This window comes from Varroa jacobsoni, unplaced genomic scaffold, assembly GCF_002532875.2.
Source record: "Varroa jacobsoni isolate VJ856 unplaced genomic scaffold, vjacob_1.0 scaffold_551, whole genome shotgun sequence".
Classification (NCBI taxonomy): domain Eukaryota; kingdom Metazoa; phylum Arthropoda; class Arachnida; order Mesostigmata; family Varroidae; genus Varroa; species Varroa jacobsoni.
In genome coordinates, this window is record NW_019213453.1 from 353,649 (window position 1) to 375,638 (window position 21,990).

At 43.4% G+C, this 21,990-nt stretch overlaps 1 protein-coding gene across 3 annotated transcripts in view; it reads right to left on the minus strand.

Annotated features, from left to right (window-relative positions):
* Nucleotides 1–5,168: 5,168 nt before the first annotated feature.
* Nucleotides 5,169–21,990, minus strand: part of LOC111261368 (dystrophin) — a 23,013-nt gene continuing 6,191 nt past the window's right edge. The window contains exons 3-4 of one of the 3 annotated variants that reach the window (XM_022834819.2): nucleotides 19,902–20,085; nucleotides 5,169–5,473 (exon numbers count right to left, since the gene is read on the minus strand). In XM_022834819.2, the coding sequence (XP_022690554.2) occupies nucleotides 5,447–5,473; nucleotides 19,902–20,085 (211 nt within the window). In that variant the 3' untranslated portion in view covers nucleotides 5,169–5,446. Of the gene's footprint in view, nucleotides 5,474–11,317; nucleotides 13,779–19,901; nucleotides 20,086–21,990 lie in introns of those variants that run through there. The other 2 variants (XM_022834818.2, XM_022834820.2) reach the window with 2 other exon arrangements.

A 21,990-nucleotide genomic window follows, 5' to 3' on the forward strand; every position in this document is an offset into this window, starting at 1 on the left:
AAGAACTAAGACGATTTCAGTGTTGAACTATTTTTTTTTTATTTGGAAGTCTACTTTCAATCTGATTCCCGTCTGAACGTTTAACCCAAGCGGAATGCTACGTTCACCATTCTACCCATACTCAACCATGCACGTAGCCTATGGGGAATGTTGCGCGCAGTCTGCTGTTTGAAGGTCTAGAAAAAACCAAGAGTAGAAGTCACACCGACGATAGGTTAAGTAAATTAGACGCAAACAAGGTAAGCGGAGGTGAAAAGGAAGCTAAGGCACAGAACAGAGCAACGGCCAACAACCGATGTCTGCGCGGCCCTATAGATAACAGGAATCTTTTTCGACAAGATGCCGGCAAAACTGTGAGAAATAGGACGGAAGTCTTCCACAGTGAGCGTTGTAGCAGGCTCGAAATTAAGTTGATGTAAAAAAGCATATAACTGCGATCAAGTTATGCACTTTCCGAGGCACCCACGCGCCTCAAAAAGGCCCGTGCTCTAGATAAACACATCCTAGAGTATTGCATTGGGAGTGTCATGAGGGTCATTGGGTTGGCTATTGGGATGAAGGATAGTGCGGAAAGAGTTGTCCGCCGACCGACCGTTCTTCCCCGTCTCTTCGTTCGCGTCCTTTCGAAGGTTTCAGGAATTTTGTTGTTCCTATGAGAAGTTGTGGCGACTATTAAATGCCCTTTCGTCTATCTATGGGACTTGATACGCACAACTGGTCGCTGGGTCTGGCGGGGAGGCGGACAAGCTCGAAACAATATACAGGAACCAGCGCGTTTTTCGCTCTTGAAAAAGCATCCAACGATACAGAAGTAGTAATTCCGGACTCCCGATGCTGATACTGAAGCTGCAGCAAAGAGCGTGCGATCGGCCTCCTCATCTTGTAGACCCCACTCTCTTTCACTCTGTCTTTTTATCGCTATAGAAACGACTTCCGGCGGGAGGAGGCTGTGAGGGACGATAAGGACGAAACTGGTCGTATGTGCTATTAAACCATAAATGGCAGCACTGGTGCTCGATGGTTGCAATAGAGAGCGTTACAAGTCATGTCTGTCTTATGCTTATGTACTGCATTTTTAGATATTTTTCAAATGAAAACGTTTTGCGCATTTTCTTAGCACTGGTTGAGTTTAGTAACTTAGTAAAGCTTTTTAGAATTACCGATAAAAATTACGCCTCAAAAGTCGTCGTAACTTGAAAATTTAAAAGTCCCATGGGAGTTGCTAAAGCGGCTCAAGAGCGGATCAGGTAGTTTAGCGACAACAACCACACACCCACGCCAATAATAATTAAAATCAAAAAGCAGACCCAGCGGGCTTAGAACCGAGGTAGATAGTGTACTTCCCATCTACTGCGAGAATCTTTTTCTCGTGTTCACTTCTCTTTTTCAGGCACCAAAAGAGAGTTATTGTACAACACATTATGAAATCGCTTATCCTACTGCTAGACCTTTACTCGTGCGTCCTTATGATAGCTTAGTGGCCCATGTATTTGCCTGCTGATCCGGGTTCGAACCCGGACATAGACAGACTTTGTTCCGCGCTGGGAGCCAGGTGTCTGATGAAATGCCTAACGACGATGCCGGACGTAAAACTCGAAACAGAGAGGTCATCTAACACACAAACAAAGAGGCCAACAACACCATCTCAAGATGCGCCCACGACTTCATGGTTGCATATTCGGTCAAGAAACATTATACGTGCGATTTCACAATGACCATCACCAATGGGACAGGTTCCACGTTCGTTTTGCTACGCAACTTTCTTGCCATGCTCACTGACCCGCACGCGTCCGATGCATTTTTTACATCGCTATTTTTACGACGTTATATATATACAGCGGCAGCGACAGAAGCTACTGACAATAGTCCTGCTACCTACGTTGATTGTGTTCTCGTGTCTTGTACAACCAAACCCTGAAGACCCCTTAACCCTTGCGGTGGCCGCGAGGCTGGTTTTGCGAGGCCAGTTTTCCATTTGCTTCACAGGATTGGGAAGGTTTTTTTATCCTTTCTTCTTGACGAGGAGTTTTCTTCGTTTTTTTTGCTTCGACGAGATCTCTCGCCCTTGCTAATGGCAGAGTATCGACCGCTAACGGCAACATCTCTGCGCCTTTCTTTAGTTTCCGCCGAACCCATTTATAGTTGCCTGCGGCCAATGAACTCTAACAATAACGATAAAAATTCGTGAGCTGCAGCCGGGTACACGCTGCTTCGTCAGACTCAGGGCAGCTATAGCATGTTGGTATAGCGGCGCCAATAGTAACACTAGCAATAGTTGTGGTCGTACCTTTTTTTTTGCTACATGGCTTTTACGCGGCCGACACGGTGCGAAGGATCACTACATTCAGGCCGAACCCGAACTTCTGGGATTTTGATAGGACGGTAGATAGGAGCATGCAATTTCGAAATGAAACGCATACTGTACATAAAGAAAAGCCTGATGCTAAAAAGCCGTCTGTTGGGTTAGTGCACATTCAACTATTAAATAGTTAATGCGGATGACCTGATGCATATCAATTTGGGCTTGATCTTGGCTGAGCACTACAAAAATATGTATAAAAAGTCCCAGGCTGACCGGCGATTTTCCAGCTGATGCTACCATAAAAGAAAGAGGGGTTACAGCAACGTTTTTTAAGGTATTCAGGTGAAATACGTTCGCTGTTCTGTAGATGTCTAGAAGTCAGTTGTCTATTTAAAGAACGAATGCGACATGTCTCTGCGCAGACATGTCGCATTCGTTTTGAAACGAGAGGTTTTGCATACGCTCTCACAGGTCGCAATAGCTACTTAAAATGCGATAAATTTCAAAAGCTAAGATACATCAGATAAGGTTTAAAGAAGAAACAGAACGAGATGATTACGGTCGTAATTTACGATGATAATACCGATATCAGACAAGTCAAGCCCGAAAAGCGGCGGATCCTTGGAGTGGTAGCATGAAGGATAGGATATTCGAAAAAACAAAGCGCTTCCTGAGAGAGAAAAACTTGTCAGTTCAAGCCCTTTATACTGTCTATCATCCATGCAAGGATAAAGCCCTACCGCGGCTTTTTTGCCTCTTGGTTAGATGTTATTAACTCCTTAACTAGAAAAACCTGGCCGCCGTCCAAGGCTTTTCTACTTGATTCTAGTATTTGAAGCTTCTGGCGCTTCCTATTGGGCCAAGCAGATGAGGTCTTTTTGCGTTCAAGCTTTAAACTGAAGGGTACGAGATCACTGTTTGGAGTTACTGATTAAACCTATTGAACGGTGGTATTGGCTCAGCTGAGCAGGGCTGAAGTCGAGTGGCATATAATATTATTTCGTTTGTCGACCTGGGAAAAATGGGCGCTATTAACGCAGCCGTTGATGAGCGACCAGCCCAACACCGAATGATGAGCAAAGAAAAACAAGCTTTTGGGAACCTTGTGTACAAAGAAATATCTCAAGGCGGTCGGCCAATAGGACGATGTACTTGCCAAAAAATTGTTATGCCAATAGGCTGACATCACTGGGATCAGTTGCCAGTCAGCTTTAGACTACCACCAACTCAATCTGAGAATGATTTTAGCATTTGCATCTTTAACAAAATGGTTTTAAAACAAACCGCTCTGTTCAGCTATTTCCTTTGGCATTGGAACATAGGACGAGAAACGCGGTTTGCTGGCAGGCACTAAAAGGTTATTAGAGCTGCAATTAACACGCGTCGCTTTTTTATTCCTTTAAGCCTTATAAATTACATGGTACGCCAGTATGATCTGTAAGTCCTATTCGGCGGTCGACAACCGGCATATGCTAAGTCACACGAGAGCTTCAGGATGTTGTTCTTCTTCAGACCGCAAACAACTTGTTTACTACGCCTCTTGTAATCACGTTCCTTCGAATCGCTATTTGTAGTTGTGCGTATACGCTAGCTATGCTATACAGCGGCCTTTAATGGCTCATTCGGTATCAGTCACTAATTACACTCCACCAGTACTCAACTGCTGCGGGGTCGGAAAACTTATTTTCTACAAATAAATTATGAGTTTTTTCCTTAACCTTGAACATAATACATTTTTTATTTGTATACTGGTGACGAGCTAGGCCTTACTTTTTGACGAGCCATTAATACGCGCTGTTTTTTTGGGAATCTTCTATAAGTTAACTAAGAGAAACTCTGAACTGCATTTTTTCTCTAACTTAACAGTCAATGCCTGCCAGTCGAATTCAGTTTCAATCATTTTCGGTGATAAGAGTACTACGTTTGCGGTACATAAGAAAGGCGGAAAATATCAAGCGAAGTTACCATTTCAGGGCTGCTAGTTCCAGAGCCTAGAATAAGTTTAAAGTTGTGCATTTTCAGACGCCAATCTGTCCCTATATTTTAGTTGAAATTTGGCTTTCGATGATACAACTACACCATTATCACTTGATAATATAATGTCGATGTAAATACTTACCATTGTTTAGTAATTGAAGTTATTACGCAGTAGGTACACGTAACAGTAATCAACAAGGACCGTTAATGCGAATAGATGAATCATTTAAATGGCATAATTTCGTCTATAGACAAACACTTAATAAGCAACGTGATGCAAAGAGTGCCACTGAGCCTGTTTTCTCAGGAAATGAGTTCCATCGAGTAACTAATCGACCCCCACGCTCTTAAGTGCTTAATGCTCACCTCGACGAAGAGCGAATAGACCATGGTGTGCGTTTGTATCGGCCCGCTCTCACCATAACTTCGATAATACACAGGGCTACCAAAGGACTCCTTGCGGCTCGTGCATATTACAGTTTCATAGAAAACTTGAAGTGAGAGTAATGGTTAGGTTACATTAGGTTGAATGTGAAATCGGCCAACGACATTCGCTCCCCTAATACAGCTTTTCAATCCCTGATAGGTGCGCTATGTGCTCAATAAGTTACAATGGGAATAGGAAAGTGGCATATAAAGCTGTACTATGGAGATGCTTTTCTCTACGAGTCATCAGTCATCAACAATCATATCGTTTCCAGTCATAAATGTTCAAATATTCCCATTTAAATGTTCAAATATATGGCCCGGACTCCTTATCTGAATTGGTTACCAATCCCTGAGTTCTACACCCTATAGCTCTGACCATCTATCTTTGACGCAACGAGAGAACACCCACTCGTCGCGGGTCGAGTTATATATATGTAATACTCGTGTTCGCTTTACCAACGCGTGTATTAGAATAAATACAACGGCTGCATCTCGGCGCGCCGTTGACATTGTCTAATAGTTTTTGTAAATCAAATGACACCAAGTCTTGAAGTAGAATGCGATCTTGCGTAACTTCTCTACAGTTACAGCTTACCATTTTCCACGTCAGATGTTTCTTTTTTCAGGTTCCCTTTCTAGTTACGTTGTTCGTCCTATTTTTCCGTGGTTCCACTCAGTACTGTGCGAGATCAGGACTCAGCCAACGCAAGCTAAATCGAGTAGCGGAAAATCTGGGATCTACTTTTTCCGGCCCTTGGTTATATGCTAGTGAGAAAAAACAAAAATTTGAAATGGCTGCGTCAGCAAGCGGCCAAAGAAACAGCTGGCAGTGGTAGTTACGGTGATGCGCAAGGCAAACTTTGAGTTGAAGAAATCTTCCCGAACCCTGTTTTTCGGTTTTATAGCAAAGCCCGCGGTGGAACTAAATTGTGACCGAAGTGAACACGAAATTGAGAGCAAACAAACGCTTCTTGATCCAAAAGGGGCTGTTCGAAGCCAAGCAGGACGACTGGTGCATTTTGGTCCACGAAGTCGACCTATCGTTTGGCTAATCTGTCTGCAGGAAGTAGAGTGGCTGCACGGCTCTTTGCAGGCCTCCGTTGTAGACCAGTTCTCTTAGCTAGTAACGGCCTATACGTGCTATACACATTCAACGTGTCATAGCCAGCTTTACGCGAACGTTCTGCGCTACCCACCTCGGAGATCGACACGATCCCGCTTTCCGTATGTTCCCTAGATCTGTAGCTCTGTCGGGTGATCCCGCTACCTCGATGACGTACTCAGCAGACAATTGACAAATGGGAACAATCAGTCAGGATATTTAAGGCAGTAGCATTAAGTACTCAACCAGTTAGGAACACTAGAAGGCCAGCGGGTATCCTGTACATTCTGCAGCAGACTTATTAACACTACGGCTTGCCGACTCGACATGATATATCTCTACGTCTATCTAGGGTATGAGGAAACACTACATCCTAGATGCTTCAAAGCCACCTCAGAAAGCACTAGGTTTACAACGGTTGCGCTGTTACTAGTAGTGATTTCTTCTGAATGCCACTGTCTTAACACACACCACACCATGATACCGACGTTTGTGTATATCTATAAATTCATCAACAGGTGCTTTGAAACAGTTGTCGGCTACATCCATTAATAACGCTTGCTGCTTTCTCTCCTTTTTCTACAAAGTTCTTGTTTCTTATCTCTCAGTTTGTTTAACTTTTTTTATTTCTATTGATCCTATTTCTTTGTTTTACGTCTAATTAACTAGAAGTGCAATGGCCAGTGAGTAGCACAATGTTTTTTTTTGTACCTGTAGCGTATTCGGTTGCCACTCGTGTCTCATTTTTCGTCCGCCAGCATTAGAGACATACTCAACCCTGCAGTCCACAGGTCCCCACTTTTTGCCTGTAACTAGCTTTCCCAAATGAAGAAACGAAACCCCTAAGTGATGAATACGTTGACCGCGGGGGTTCAAAGACCAAAGTCGTTTATCGCGTCATATTTCGCCCTGGGAAAAAGATATGTTAGATATTTTGTCTTGGAAAGGACCAGGGTGTTGCAACGTCCTTCAGTAGGAGGGTTGCACTAACCAACGACAAGATCGGACATGACATGTCCTGCATGCTCAGACACCCAGCCGCAGACCTTTGTACGCAGTCACTAGCTAAACCCGTGGACACGAAAATGAAACTTCTAGTTCAATAAAAAAAGATAGCGCCAGCGAAAACACCAACAAAGCGGCAAGGCAGCGGCTATGTCCCCAACGGACAGGAAGCCCCCCGCCAGTGATGGTGGTGCTGAAGCTTGTTGATGACCGTCAGGTCTCGTCCGTTTCTTCATTTGCTTTTCGTTATGGGATGACGAAGACAGCAGCTTCTCAAGAGATACGGTAGGTAATGACAACGAAGCAAATCGAGCCCGTGGACAAGGCCAATAGGAGCTTCGACGCAGAGATTGGTGCGTCTTGAAGAGGGAGGGAATCTCTTAACGTAGATTGTGATATTCAGAAAAGGGAAGAATATACACCATATAGTGGTGCTTCGTTGATATGCAGATGTAAGGAATCCATACGGTGGCTGTTAACGGTTCCAAAAACGGAATGGGGCGATTACGGCTAACCCCGTTTACGGGGTCCGGTGCGCTTAACAAAAGTTATTTTTTATGAGGTTTCTTTAAACACATACATATTTCACAACACGCAGTCATAGCCTAAGTAATTCTGCATAATAACTTTTTAGCAATAGTACCACTACAAGGTCGCAAGAGGTGACTTAGCATGCACATGCACTGACTGAAGGATGGCTTCTTCACGCTTGAATGGGTCACATATATAACATGCTCCGTGCCTAACAATCTCCACTTATGAAAGCCGAGTCATATTCTACATAGATGTAAATTGTTATAGCATAGAAATAAACGTAAATAGAATTCTACACCTGCTGTCAACTTATGGACAGTGCTTCCTGAAATAGGCTCTTGTTCTACTCTAACTGTTTGCACCGGCGCGCATTGTGCCGTTTCGTGATTTTTCGATCGTCAACTGGTTCAAAGTTGCGTCTAAACTCCTACAAGCAGACGTACCCATGCTCACCGGTGTACGATAGAAAAATAGATTTGTATCACTGCACATCTAACAGTAATAATACACAGGGTCGTCTAGTGATGGTAGCGTCACCTGATCTCTATATTCCATCACCGTCACAGCAGGCAGATCTTCGGAGGCTCTGACACTAGACATTAAATGATACGGTTAATCTTTGTAGATCTTGATGATCACAGGCGGCTGCGGCGTTCTGTACGTGTGCAGGGGCAAAAATGACAACTCAATACCAACTGGCCGATTACGAATGATGAACGGACAAGAAATGAGCCATAGAACAATAAGCAAACTATTTGCTTACTGTTGCTATGTTTAATGATATCCCACTGATCTGAACGCTCAAACAAGAAGCTTTGTTCGGCCATACGGGTTTTCCAGCCCGCTCATTGTCTATTATACCCCGTCATGCTAATCATAACAGCCGCAGCTTGGCCCAGCGTTTCTTTGTTTGTCATCAATGTTTCTTATAAAACTCACTTTACCTAACTATCGTATGCAGAAAGCAGTAAATGTAGAGTACGGACGCACACATCGCCAAACGTAACGCCTAGCAACATTGTCGTTTTCGCGGATAAAATATCCGAGCAAAGGTTCACGTATGTAAGAGAAGTAAGTAATTGGCCTAGGCTTGTCAGCAATTCACTTCACAGCTTTGACTTCCGGGAAGTTCATTTTATAGATCGGAAAGTGCAATTTCACGTACCGATAGAGCGATATCTCAAAGGAAACTCCGAATATAACGATTGTTGATGATAGGATAAATAAACAAACAAGATAGAATAACAAAAACTAGAACCAAAGAAATGGGGAAGCTTGTTTCTCACACTTTCGTACACTATTTAGAAACACTATAATGCCAAAGAGATACATTTTGCAGTGGGTCTTGTAGTGGGCATTGCAATGTTTCTGAAATAATTTAACGGAGGGAGCTAACAGAAAACCAAATAAAGTTACGCTCTTTCAAGTGAAGCACATTACTAGTCGCGTGACACTTTCTGCCACGACAGAGGCAATCCTGCTCCGACGAAAATTTCATAATCTTCTAGTGACTTCTTTCGCGAGAGGATTACACCACACCCCCAAATACACCAGCATTGTACAAATACTTTTTTGCCGTTTCCCAAACAACGGAGCGTAATAGATCTCAGCAGTTGTTGCCGCCCACTTCTGTCTTTTCGCTGTTCTGTTTCTTAATCAAAGTTTTCCCCATTGTCAAGACCCAGTAGGTTTGTGAGCTCTGTCTCAAGGCTGGAAGCTACAAAATGAAATACGCGCTTACATTTGTCACATTCGTTTACATATGAAATACATTTGAGAATTTGGTTTTGCCTGTCTGATGGTAGACATGTTCGGGCTCATACGAGTGGCTCACGTTAGCAGTAACCGAGCCTCAACGAAAAGGGTCAGGCTCCTCAGGGCTGCCAGGCAGGTCATGGACATCTATGTCGGTTTGCAGTGTGTATTAATCTCATGTGAGGATTCCTTCATGGGAAAAGACTGTAGAACATGGTGTAGGCCTTAAAAAAATTAGACTTTTTTCTTCCGCTTAACCTAATCTTTCAGTACATAACCGGACAGAAACGTTTAATGAATAAAAATTAGAGGAGTTTGCCTGAGCCGCGCTTTTCAGCCTGACAGTTGACAAATTATAGTTTTGTTTGATTTAGTTTAGGAGAAAGTACTTTTCACAGGCCTTGCTGCAAGATTTTGAAGGTTTAGGTGTACTTCCGGTGGATCAAAATTGAGGCTAAATATGAGCTCATTGAACGTGCAAAATCATGCACGAGATTGTTAATGTTTTAGTAAAAAGATTTCGTCAACGAAATTTTATGGAAACATAACAATTATTTGCGTGATTTAAAATCAAGGTTGAAATCAGCTTGTCGGTGAAACATCCAGCTTAACGCTGTATTTCAGTCCATCGACTTATTCGCAGTTGATCTATACACATAGTTTTTATGGGCTTCAAGTAACTAGAACAGCAAATCAAAATTAACGTCCAGGTACAAGAAGTATATAAACAGTCAGCCATATAATATATATATAAATGTCAGCCAATACAAAGCCTAGATTCCGAGAAAGCTGACTGCTCTCATCATAATGGACAGCCTAACTAGATATAGATCTCAGCCGATAAAAAAAAGTCCGGCCCGCGCACCATATGCTCCCTTCAACAACGCAGACTTGAAAACACGGGAAAAGAACCATTCAAAAACCAGTTTAGCCCCCTCACGTCACCAAATGTTCACCTAAACCAGAGTCAGAGTGGACGGCGCGTGTGAAAGCGGGCATTCGCGACAGCATTGCTTCATACGTATCAATCGATAAGATGACAGCGGCGGCTCACAACAATGGTGAGTTATAAAACACGTGAACAATGATATCATGCTGTATGTCTACGTGCAAAGCAGCAAGTCTGGCAGGCAGTGCACGCTCTCCCCTGGACGAACGAAGCATAGTTAGGGAAAATGTTCGGATCAGAAAGAAACAGAGATTCCAATAGAACACGTAGCTTCCTGATTTCTCAGCCTTCTGCTCTACATGCGTAATGTTCATTAACTTTTAGGTGCTATTTATATATATTTACAAGAAGTTCTTGGAAACAGCGTTGTACCGCAAACGTCTATCCTTTTTTCGACGAACCAATCCGATCTATTCTGTATTTATATACGTATAATATCTGATATGTATGATGTTTCAAACGAAATGACGAAAATAGCATTAGCGGACGTAATACTCACAAAAACCATCGGCTATATATATATATATATAGTGAAATCGATCAAAACATTGTTGGAAATTGCAAGGTTCGCCGTCTGGGTTACCTATTACCTTTTATAGAACCTAATGTTCTAGGTCCTAGAAAAAAAATGACTTCTAGAAATAATAGCAGAACTGCCTTATTTTCTGTCTACACTATGGCGCTTAGGAGAGTTTCAGTTAAAACGAAAAATAAAAGAACAAAAAATCCTGATTTAGGATTAGCTCCTACGAAAACGAATACCCATCACCTGTATCCATGTACGACGAAACGATATGCCCACAGTCACGCCCCCTTTCTAACCTCCTTAACTCTAATCCCCACTAATGTCGGCGAATTTTGGATAATGACCCTACGAAAAATGCCCGCGAGGTCGGCGAACTATCTGCTGCTGTGCTAGCCGACCTGGTTTGTAGCGGAAATAAGATTTTCAAGAAGGATAACTAAAATGAGTCGCCGGTCTCACGTTGAAACTGAGTCCGACCGACTCAATCAGGATTCTTATGCAATGACATAAACAGGACATCATGAAACTGAATAGGGCAGCACTCATTCAGTTAGATCGAATCGTTTATCGTTAAATCATTTTTTCGCTGATCTAGTCTTACCTTTACGTCGGGTCTGGTTCGAGAACGTACATATGCGTTCAGATACGCGGCCACAACGATGCACGAATTAGGGTGTTAGTTTGACAACTTAACGGTACCAAGAAACAGTGAAAGCGGAAGTGCAAAAACGTATTTTTGCGAACTGCCTATACTCGACCTTGTGAGACCTTCACGAGAAACGGTCATTATCAGCATGCGATGATGTATAACAAGCATCAAAAAGCTGATCAAATATTTCAGAGAAGAAAACAGACAAAATTGTTCAACTTGGAAAAACGACATTATTTTTCCATTTTCAAGGCAGATAACTTGATAATCTAACGTTACACGTATTCATTTCTCCAGCTGTATCGTTTTCTGTATTTTTGTCTCTATACCAAACACAGATACGTCGATCAAAATCACCCAATCTACTCCACCACATTGTACTCTAACAGAATAAATCTATTGTTGATTGATTCTAGGGAACTGACATAAAAAGTCTTCTTCAAACACCCGTTTCAGCTGCGCAGGGCCGGTCCCGCCGTGGATTGAGTGTAGGGATCGTTTGCTTGTTTCTCCTACCTAGGAACAGTGTACCTTATGATGACGACAGGCTCTCAGAACAATGCGGACCAAACGCCAGTGATTCGCTAGACGATAACTGGTGCAGTAATTGTCAGACGCAGAAAGTTTAAATTGTTTCAATCATCAACTCAATCTGATCACGGCCGCATTAGCAAATACAGAATGTCAATCCCTATACGCAAGTCGCTGTCTGTGGGGGCTCCGACCGTCGTTCAATTTGTCACAACGTCAAGTCCGTTCTGATGGAACTAGCTGAGAAGGCCTTGTTTCACTGCACCGAAACCATCGATGACAGATGTTGCCAAATCGTTACGTAGTGTAATAGTTAAAAAAAAAAAATGACGTTTCCCAACTTGAACAGTGATCAAGTGCATACGATTTATTGCGACGAAGCGATTAGGCTTATTGGCGTTACTTCTCCCTGGAAGTTTTTGTGTTCCGTAGAATACGATCACGATGATCACGCAAGTAAACAGTAGCTCTCACTTGAACGGCTGATTTTTTTTCTGTTACTGCTTACCCGGTAGACAGGGTGGATATTTTTGATTCAACAATACAATGCAGTGTAAACGGTTCTTTATGGACTCAAGCTATTCGCACTGTCCGCTATGATTCGACCCATATTATTACTCGCATACTGCCTAAACATAGGTTGTACCGAAGCTGTTTCGGTACCATCGGGACCTCAACTTCGTATAAACAACGATGCGCACGCCAGATCTCAGTCGAACCCCGTGATAAACAAATGGTGCAGGGTTCATGATGAGTAGCGCCCGGAGATAGTAACAGCTGAGTGTCGAGAAACAATCCCAATACAGTACCGAAGTTTACTGATTTACCAGAGTCGCCGCGTCTGCTGCAGCTACCTCTGGCGCTATAGTACTGAACGCCCATCTTTAAGCAGCAGCCAGACACCACGCGTCGTAAAACCTAATATTGCCGCTATTCTCTCGATAGCATCAGCATCAATTGCGGCTTCCATGACACTGTCATCCGATATTTAGCAGAACAACATGGCTGATTCGAAAGCGAAATCTCATCAAACCGAAACATACCAAATCACTTGCTATATTGCGTCAGTGTCTGTATTGCCCGCGGCGGATTTTGTCTGGACGCAACAGTTACATCAAGTCGATCCTATGTGCCGCCTGATGTAGACCTAGGTAGCTAAAGACTTAAGACTACTACGTTTGTTTACTAACGAAAAAAGGTAGAACCCTCCTAGAAAAAACAAATACTCGCTAATATTATATAAGAAGCAAAATATAGTAAAATTCAGATATAGTTTTATTTCATATAAGCGAGGTTGTTTGGGATTAATGATTGCTGGAAACGATTGTTTACAATTCCCTTTAGAAATTCAATAAAATTTGCTATGTCATTGTGGAATATGTGACTTCGCAGTTTCATAGTTGGAGGGCATATATTTTAAGGGTCGTGTCAGTATCCAATAGCAAACCATGACGGAAACATCGACATTTACGTTTGCTGCGACTTCTGATTGGACGCCCAGTCTTAAATGGCGATAAACACAGAACGAATTCTTTATCAGATCATCGTTTCTTCATCTCGTCAATTAGTAACTGCGTCCTGTGAATATCTTCTATATCGTTCATCAAATTTAAGATGTCGACAGAGATCTTCATCAATATTTTTGAACGCTTTACTCTTCCCTAAATGGGGAGAAGGGGTCTTGGCTACGTCAGAGGTTTTAACTTCTGCACGTCCTCGCGACTCGATACTCGCAACTACCTAATTGTTACTTTTCCGATTTTGCTGCTCTAAACTACTCACATAAATGCATCCGCACCTTCGATCCCGTCGCATATAGTAGCGCCCGACAGCCAAAGGCAGAACCTTTTCCGGGGTTGTTTCCTACCCAGCATAGAACACCCAGTTTCTGTTCACCGTAGCACAGTGAAGCAGCGACGGTATTACACGATGATTCTACAACTTCCGTTTTTCGAGTACCCCAGCCTTCGTTCCCCAAGCCCGTTCGATCGCCTACCGGTCACCGTAGAGAGACTAGGTCTATAAGAAACCCGAAGAAAGACGATGTACTCCCTTACTACGGCAGCAGCAGCAGGAATAATAAAAGCGATCCTAGGGAACGAGCCGTCGACATGTGGTCTAGTGGAGGGTCTCTGAAGGTGTGATTCCTAAGTCATAGATAGGCCTAAAACCTAAAGATTGAACATTCATCTAGCCAGGGGTTCTACAATGGGAATCAGAAAACCTCGGTAGATATCTAAGAAGAAGCATTTCATGCGAAAGTACTGAGGCAGGCCACAAGGGGTAAATTCGCGCGGGGCAAAAGCGAGCGATAGGGAAAAAACCGAAATGGAGAAGATACTAAGCGGCAGTCGCGGAAAATAATTCGTGTCTCTAGTTTATATTCTCTATTCTCTATTTCACGTCCTGTTCGTCGTTGAACAAGGCTGCTCGAAATTTGCCGGCTCAACCTGCCTGCCACTGCTACCACTTAAAAAAAAACTGGAGGTAAAGAGTAAAAAGGGTAAAAAGGCAAAAAAGGCGCAGATAAGGACGCGCGAAAGCAAGACGCAGCCGGTGGTTGTGTCAAGCAAAATGGTCATCTTCCTTAGGGCACTAACTATGATAATATAGGAATAGTGTTGCGGATGCCTGTTCGATAGAATCCGTTCAGAACTATTTAGGCTACCGACACCGTTTGCCGTATAAAGTGAGAAATGCAATGGGCGCATGGGGTATGATGACGCAAGGTTCCGCCCTGGCCGTACTGTAACCAAGGGCTGCTTATGATGTGACTTAAAATATCTGAGAGGTAAGCAACAGCAAAGAGGTAGCATTAGTAGTAAACGTAACAAGCAGAATAACAATACTTTGCTGTAAATAAACGTGATACTATACCGCTTTATAGTACGAGAGATAAAACAGTGCGCATTTTTAAATGGTTTTAAGACCCTATATCCAGTTAAAAATGAAACTGACATTGTTTTGATATGTTTAAGTAAGACTTAATAACGCTATCGGACATACAAATTGATACGTTTACAAACAGGGCATTTGTGCAGGTTGCAAAAACAAAGCCAACGAATAGAGTCCTTCCGGCAACCTACCCCGTTATTTGTCAAAGGATAGTGACGAACACCTTGCTGTTTTTCCTTTGTTGAGCACAAGGCGAGGAGAACCTAGTTAGAAGAGCCTAGGCGAGTGTAGCTGTCGCTAGCCTGTTTCAAGCGACGCAAAGCACGAACAGCCACATTCGACAGAAAGCAAATTTCAAAGCCGGATTCTTAGGGCTGGCTTGGTTGAAAAAGGTTAAACACCATTAGTGATAGCGGTAGCTACTTCACGCCCATCTGACATCCTGGTCCTCATTCGGTTTCAGTGAACCATTTTCTGTGTAAAATTCTAACAAAATGATGCATGAAGATATTTGTAACTATCATCGATAGAACTGACGCCTCTGGTAGCGCGATCCGATCAAAATGTAGCCATCTATGGCTTCAGTTTCAAGAGCAAGTGACCACTCTTTGCAAGTTCATTGCGCAGTGGGAGATTTCGAAAGCTTTTTTATGTGCCGTTGTTTTAGCCATTTGAGACCCGTTGTGTGCGGGACGAGTAGAACCCAGCTGATGAGCTGATTTTCATTGGAACTCCGTTGAGACAAGGTTTAAGGTAAGTTAAAGTAACATAAGTAAGGTAGCTAACAACCACCATGGAGCCGTGATCTGCGACTTGACGCTGAGACAGCAAAACATTTGCAGGGTAGAGTCTGATTGATTCCGAGGTTAAATAGATCTGCATTAGATAAACGCAGATGACGAGATACGCTTAGCAACCACTGAAGTTAAGGGCTGCAGGCCGGTTTTAACAAAGTTCTTCAACATGTGCCAAGTGTAATAGAAATCTTACCGAAATCTCACTTAAATATGGTTGGGCATGCTAAGCGACCCTAAGTATTACCAAAAACTCGTAAAAAAAAATTGTCAGAACAAGTAGCACTTGCGATAGCTAGATGTATTAAGTTCGTCAATTCAGGTGTGCCCCCATCCTTTGGGGGTAATCATCGAATAAACTCTGTGGCTAAAGTAATTCATATTTGCAATTCATAGAACGTTGCAGTCGAACCATTCATCTTCATGCACTAAGCCGACTTTACTACGAATGCGTTTGTGTTCCGTCATCTTTGACTTCATGTTGTTTTTTCGTTCTACTGGTTGATAATCGCTAAAATATAATCTCGATTGATTTTTGAGATTTCTCAGACAAAGTACCCCGCTTAGAATTAGACCGCCGTAGTGGTTTTCATGCAGTAATGGGAATTCGGACAATGCCGGCTCATCCCCCCGTTCTCCTTCCCTAAAGCCGAAAAGGCTCGCCGGGGTCTGTATCGCAGAATAAAAGCGGCTGCCTGTTCACTTGCAGCAAGGTTCTTCAGTCCTCATGACAGGCCGCCTATTTAAACTTGCTAATCCATAGTTTCCTGGCAGTATCGCAAGGACACGCAGATCTTTACACAACGTATGACATCCACTCACCCATGTCAGCCTGATTCACTTCGAGTGCGTTAGTACTCAACTGTCTTTTGTTTTGAACAATACGCTACCATAACTCTACGCTACTGTGGTACTCAATTCTGTAGTAATAACGCGAGAAAATAGTGGGCTAGAATAAAAAAATGAGTGAACTTGACCGCATTTAGTTGCCGTTTCATGTCTTTTGGGGGGTTTTTCGTGTCGCCCCATGTCGATTCCGTAATTCGTTTTCTCGTGTAACCTTTGGAGTAGATACTCTATTCAAGTCAGGGATAAGAAGAAGCAATCAGAACTAAGAAGCGACCGTTTCCTAACATGTTTATTGGCTATGCACAATTTAGGCCAGAAGAAGAAAAGCGACAGTTTTGTTACCTTTAAGGACTGATTCGACTTCAACCGCGATTTGACCTACCGCTTCGTGCCTGGCCGAAGTTCAGCCTCCTCTTGCTCTAAAAAAACAACAAACAGAGATCTGTGTACCTATGTCACTTTTAGTCGCCATTTCAGTTCCATGTGCAGCCAGCGCCGACGAATCATGAATGAACTCTATGTACAGGCAACGTTCCTCGATCCGAAAGGATCACTACACTCGACGACTGCTTTAGTATGATCCAGAAGTATTAGGGCCCGGCTAAATTTGTATCGATTCTCTCAGTTCCTAGTTTAGTGAGTAGCCACGTACGATTGGAGGGGACAAAACACCGCCCGACAAGCAAGCAGGCCGCTGTTAGGCTGAGAACCTATGAGCAGGCCAGGGGCAAGCAAGTAGCCTGCCCGTAGTAATAGGAACGGCAGCCAGCTCATGCTAGTTCTAGCACCTTTGAGGAGCGCATCGCAAGCTGTGAGAGAAGAGAGGTCGCTGATCGAATGAGTGAGCCCGACAACTCTCAAACTAGGTTAGACTCAAAGAGTGGGCTTTCTCCCTCATCACGTCTAATTGAACTACCCGGATTCCTCTCCGTAAAACCGCTCCGACCATCCACCTTACAATTACGCATCTGACTCTTGTCCGCCCCATATAGATCTGTCTCTTCGATTTTTCTCTGCCCTCGTGCATTGCTGCTTCTTCCGCGGCGGCTTCACCTGAGACGGAGTGCGCTCCCAACGCTCACCATGGGTGCGCCGTGGCCTTTGGTTAACGAGGTAATCGAGCCTTTGCAGTCGTCCAGCTCCTGATTCTCAGAGAGACGATTGCTGCCAGCAGTTGTTTCATCTTTTCTCATCTTCCGCTGCATTTGCCGAGTGAGACGCCCTCGTCTGAATTAGATCTCTCGGAGTAGCAATAGGATCCGGGAAATACTGCAAGCTCTAGTGGTGGCCATAGCGCGGATTCATATATCTGACAGACGCACACTGAAAGGCATGTGGACATTGAAACAAGCACGAGACACGATGGCGAAACGGCGGAACCGCAAATGGTTTAGAATTGAGCGTTCAATAGGTTCGCCGCAACTTGACGACCAAGTTTAACTTATTACTGTTACACATAGAAAAATTAGTGGATTGGCGCAAAATGTCGAATGACAAGACGATGGCAAAAACAGGCCAGGCGAAGGGCCTCAAATCGCCTTCGTGACCAAGGTTAAACCACCCCTGTGCTACTCGAATTCGCGTCCAGCTACGGTTCAGTGCCCAGTTAGAGTACTTTAAGCTACACACCTTTTTAATGCTGTTCATTGCGCTTACGTTCGCAAGAACCGCGAATGGAGACGTAGAAGCTGTTAAATGGAAAATAACAAATTAACCGACTAGCAGCCTTTTGTATACTCGTGTAAAGGTACTGTCGTATCAGGTTGTTTGATGTATTTTTAAAAAAATAAAATTAGACGGCATGTGCAAAGGAAGACAATGCGAACAATAGCACATGAGACACCTGTTCTGATAAGGTGCCCATAAATATCAATCTTGTAGACTGAATCAAGTAATAAGTTTCTACTAGAAATTTTCAATTGTGAGTATCAAATCGTATATCGATCATACTGATAGAGAAATCTATTTGATCCCCGATAAATATTGTTGCGCCCGTACACCTCGACCTTATTGTTGTCACACACAAGTTACTATTAATGTGAACCGTAATTTTAATACCTGTCAAAAACCTTAACAGTTAGTAGCAAAAAATATAGCAACAGTCACCCTTTTAATATGCTACAGGTATACCAGTCGGCATTTTTTCCCTTCTAAGCAGCTTTATCTCAATCGACATCTACCTAAGATGCGCGCAGTTGTTCACGGATCTCGCTGGATATCCAGAAAACTCTTTTGTTGTTGTAGTCACAGCGCATGGAGAGCCCCATCTGCCACTTTCTCATAGTTGCCATAGTCGTGTTCGTCGTTGGTGGAAATAGAAGTCGTTGAAAATTTCTGCCAGCCGAAGTGTTTGTCTGTCATGGATTCGAGTCGTCGAAGCTATAGGACTTCAAATTTGGCTCCGCTCCAAAAATTGGGGAAAAGACTGTGGAAGTTTGGAACACTCTGTTTGCAGCGGTTGAAGAGAACTGACGACCAATCGACTGACTTCAAGTCAAAGCTATACAGATCACTACACTTTAGGGACAGCCAGACGAAGATCTGGTGGCGACGGCGACGATACCAAAGGACAGCTAACCCAGCCTCGCACAAATGAGAAGAAGGACAAATATGGCCAAGGACAAATAAGTCTCCCCCAATTTCGCAATAGCGGCAGTTTTTCGAGCCGTCTGTACGGTAAGCAAAAATCTCCACTCTTCGGCGCCTCGCCTCTCTTTCGCAGTGCGGAGGGATATAGCGGCGAAGTGCCATCTACGACTTAGCCTTCTCTGCATTTGTGTCGTTTCAATATTTTGCAATCGTGCTTTGATCGGCGGCACGGGCAGCTGCATGAGTTAGCTCCGTGCAATGATCGGTCTTTTTTTCACCCTGATATTCTGCTTCAGTTGCAGTCACCAAGGCCGTTGCCATGGAACAAACGCACATGACGACAGCAATGAAAAAAGAGTAGGGTTGGGAATAGGTAGGGAAGGAGTCAAGGAGATATAAACGGCTCTTTCATCAAGCGGACACCCAGGGCACGCGAGAACTGTTGTCGAGACGGTACTTCACTACGTATTCTCCCTAATAAGGCCGTCAAGCCGGAAGCGTGGCAGAGTTTAGGAGGTTATAATTGGAGTAGGCCCGGTTACCAGGATAGGGTATCTGGAATAGCGAGCTACTTGGCCCACCGTATGGCATTATAAGAGAAATGCTACATGGGATTGCTTGAGACGCCGTTGCACATTGCCGAATGTAAAGTCCATAGGGAAGGATTTTGAAAGCACCGAAATGCAGAGTGGCTCTGTGTACACTCTATCGTAAACGAGATGAAAACTAGCAAATTGCTGGAGAAGATTGCCCCGATATTAATTCTTCGTTCACTGCTAGCAAAACAAGTAGGAGGAAAAATCTCGATGCGATGACAACGTCAAATGAATGAACTCTAGGATTCAATGTTACGCTATATTTCGAACATTCGATTTCTTCCATCGATGATGAAATAATTAGATACTTCGAAGCGATAAAGGTAGCGTAGTTCAAAGGATGTTGGTAGCTTGAGGCCAGGTCAGCTGTTCCTTAATGGCATTGACTACATCGCTGGCGAACTAGCAATATCACTAACCTTTATCCTTTGCAAGAGCTGCCGATGTATGTCGTCCCTAGGCGGAAGTCTTCTGGCGTCGTCCTCAATAACCTCAAGTGAACTTTCTGCATCACAAAGCCACGCCACGAAGTGCTCCACGGCGCGCTCCAGCTGTGCCAACGAGTTTAGGGCACCCTGGAGTTGGCCACCTCGTGACTGAATGCTGTGAATTCAAATAAAGCGTCAAACGTACGACTGACTAAAATCCGAAAAATGCGGTAAAAATGAACAAAACGCAAGAGCATTATTAGGAAAGAAAAAAAATCCGATAATCAAAAGTCTATGATATGAAAACACATGTACTATGCAAAAGTGATCTCGTATATACCCAAATATTGATGGTAGCATATGAAATCGGCTCATTTCTCTAAATAGACTATCATTACGGAAGCACCTTCAAGTATAAAAGAAATCCGCACTCAAGAAACACAACAGAGAGCCAATAGCATAATTAGCTAATTAAATATCTGCCGTTATATTGGACTGTGTTAAAAATAACATAGTTTTACATCGCTGAGATTTTTACTGGGTACAGATGGTTGTGAGCATGCAGCCATACCGTCTATGCTTTTAGGTATAAAGTAGTTTTTGTAAATAGAGGGGCAATTTAAGCGATATTTGTTTTTGTATAGATTTTCACGTATTTTCACTCATTGTTCACATATAGTTCACGGATGAAGGTACACAGCGGCTTTGAGGCTCAGTTCAAGGACTGTAGATAGCTGGAGAATATCTATTCAAACTTTTTCAAGTCACAGGAGGTAAACACATTTTAGAAATACAGAGCAGATTTACTTGTAACTGGGGCATTCTATTACGACTTCTATAACTCCTATAGTACTATGTTATTGCATTATTAGATGTTTAATTGCAATAGCCACAACTATAACATCTCTCAGATATGTATAGCTTCTCCGGTAGGGTAATTTTATCTCTTTCAAGTGTTTCGGTTTACTACTTCACTCCGCCTTCCCGTACTGCTTGTCTCAGTATCCTGCTAAGTTAAAGCTCTCTGCACTGTAAGAATCACAATGGTCTTGCTCTTACCAGCGCATGCATGGTGGCTTCTATATGCGGTGCTGAGGAATTGCAAAATACGCATACATTTCCTTAAGTACTCGTAGAACTAACTACCCCGATGCTCTATTTAGAAGACAGCATTATGTGAACTACTCAAACGCTTTAAGCGGGCATAGCAGCACAAGCCTAACCTACGAGCTTCTACTGGATAAGCCCATCCTTGTTCACAGGGATGACCGGGAGGCGGATTCGCTGGTGGCTGTCGATCCAGCAAATCACGTAATGTCTCGATAATCTTGCCCTGTTTAAAGCAATACTTTGTTATCTGTCTACTAACTGTCAAATGTTCTCCACTTAACCGATGTCGGAGCCGAGGCTCAGGAGATTACTGCCACTAGTGTTCGAGTTCCATCCAAAGCAGAGCCGCGATCTGCGTCTCGAGACACGGAGCGGAGAAGAAGAGTTCGTCCTGACGAGATTCGCCGTATCAGACTAGCTAGGATAAGGCGACCTCCTCTGATGTTCTACTAATAGTCCTTAATGAAGAGGCTTTTGACACAAGATGGAGGACGGCTTGGAACTTTCTCGTTACAGCATCGTTTCACCCTTCCCTGTGTCGTGCGCGGATCATGATCTCTGATCAGTGGCCTCATTCGCAAGTGAAGGTCAACTGGTGATGTGGGTATCAAAGGTAAGCAAGAAACAGTACGGGAACTGGGGTCGAACAAGAATAGCGACCAGGTCATAATATAATCGTATATGATTTTGGGTAGGCTGTTAGAAAGGTCCCTCAGGGTGTATAGCGTTCGACGCCTGCATTTTATCTCTAGACTGCTCCATATTATCCTTTAGGATTTCGCCTAAAGATTCCCACATAGCATAAGCCAAAAGTGAGTTGTGAGAACAATGTAGATTTAAGTGGGATAACGTCCTCTTTGCCACAACGGCCAAACGTCCAAACTCTTTAGAGCTTTCAAGTACCAGATGACTCTCTTCTTTGCCACAATGGACAGACGGTCAAATTCGTTATGGCTTTCAAGTATAAAAT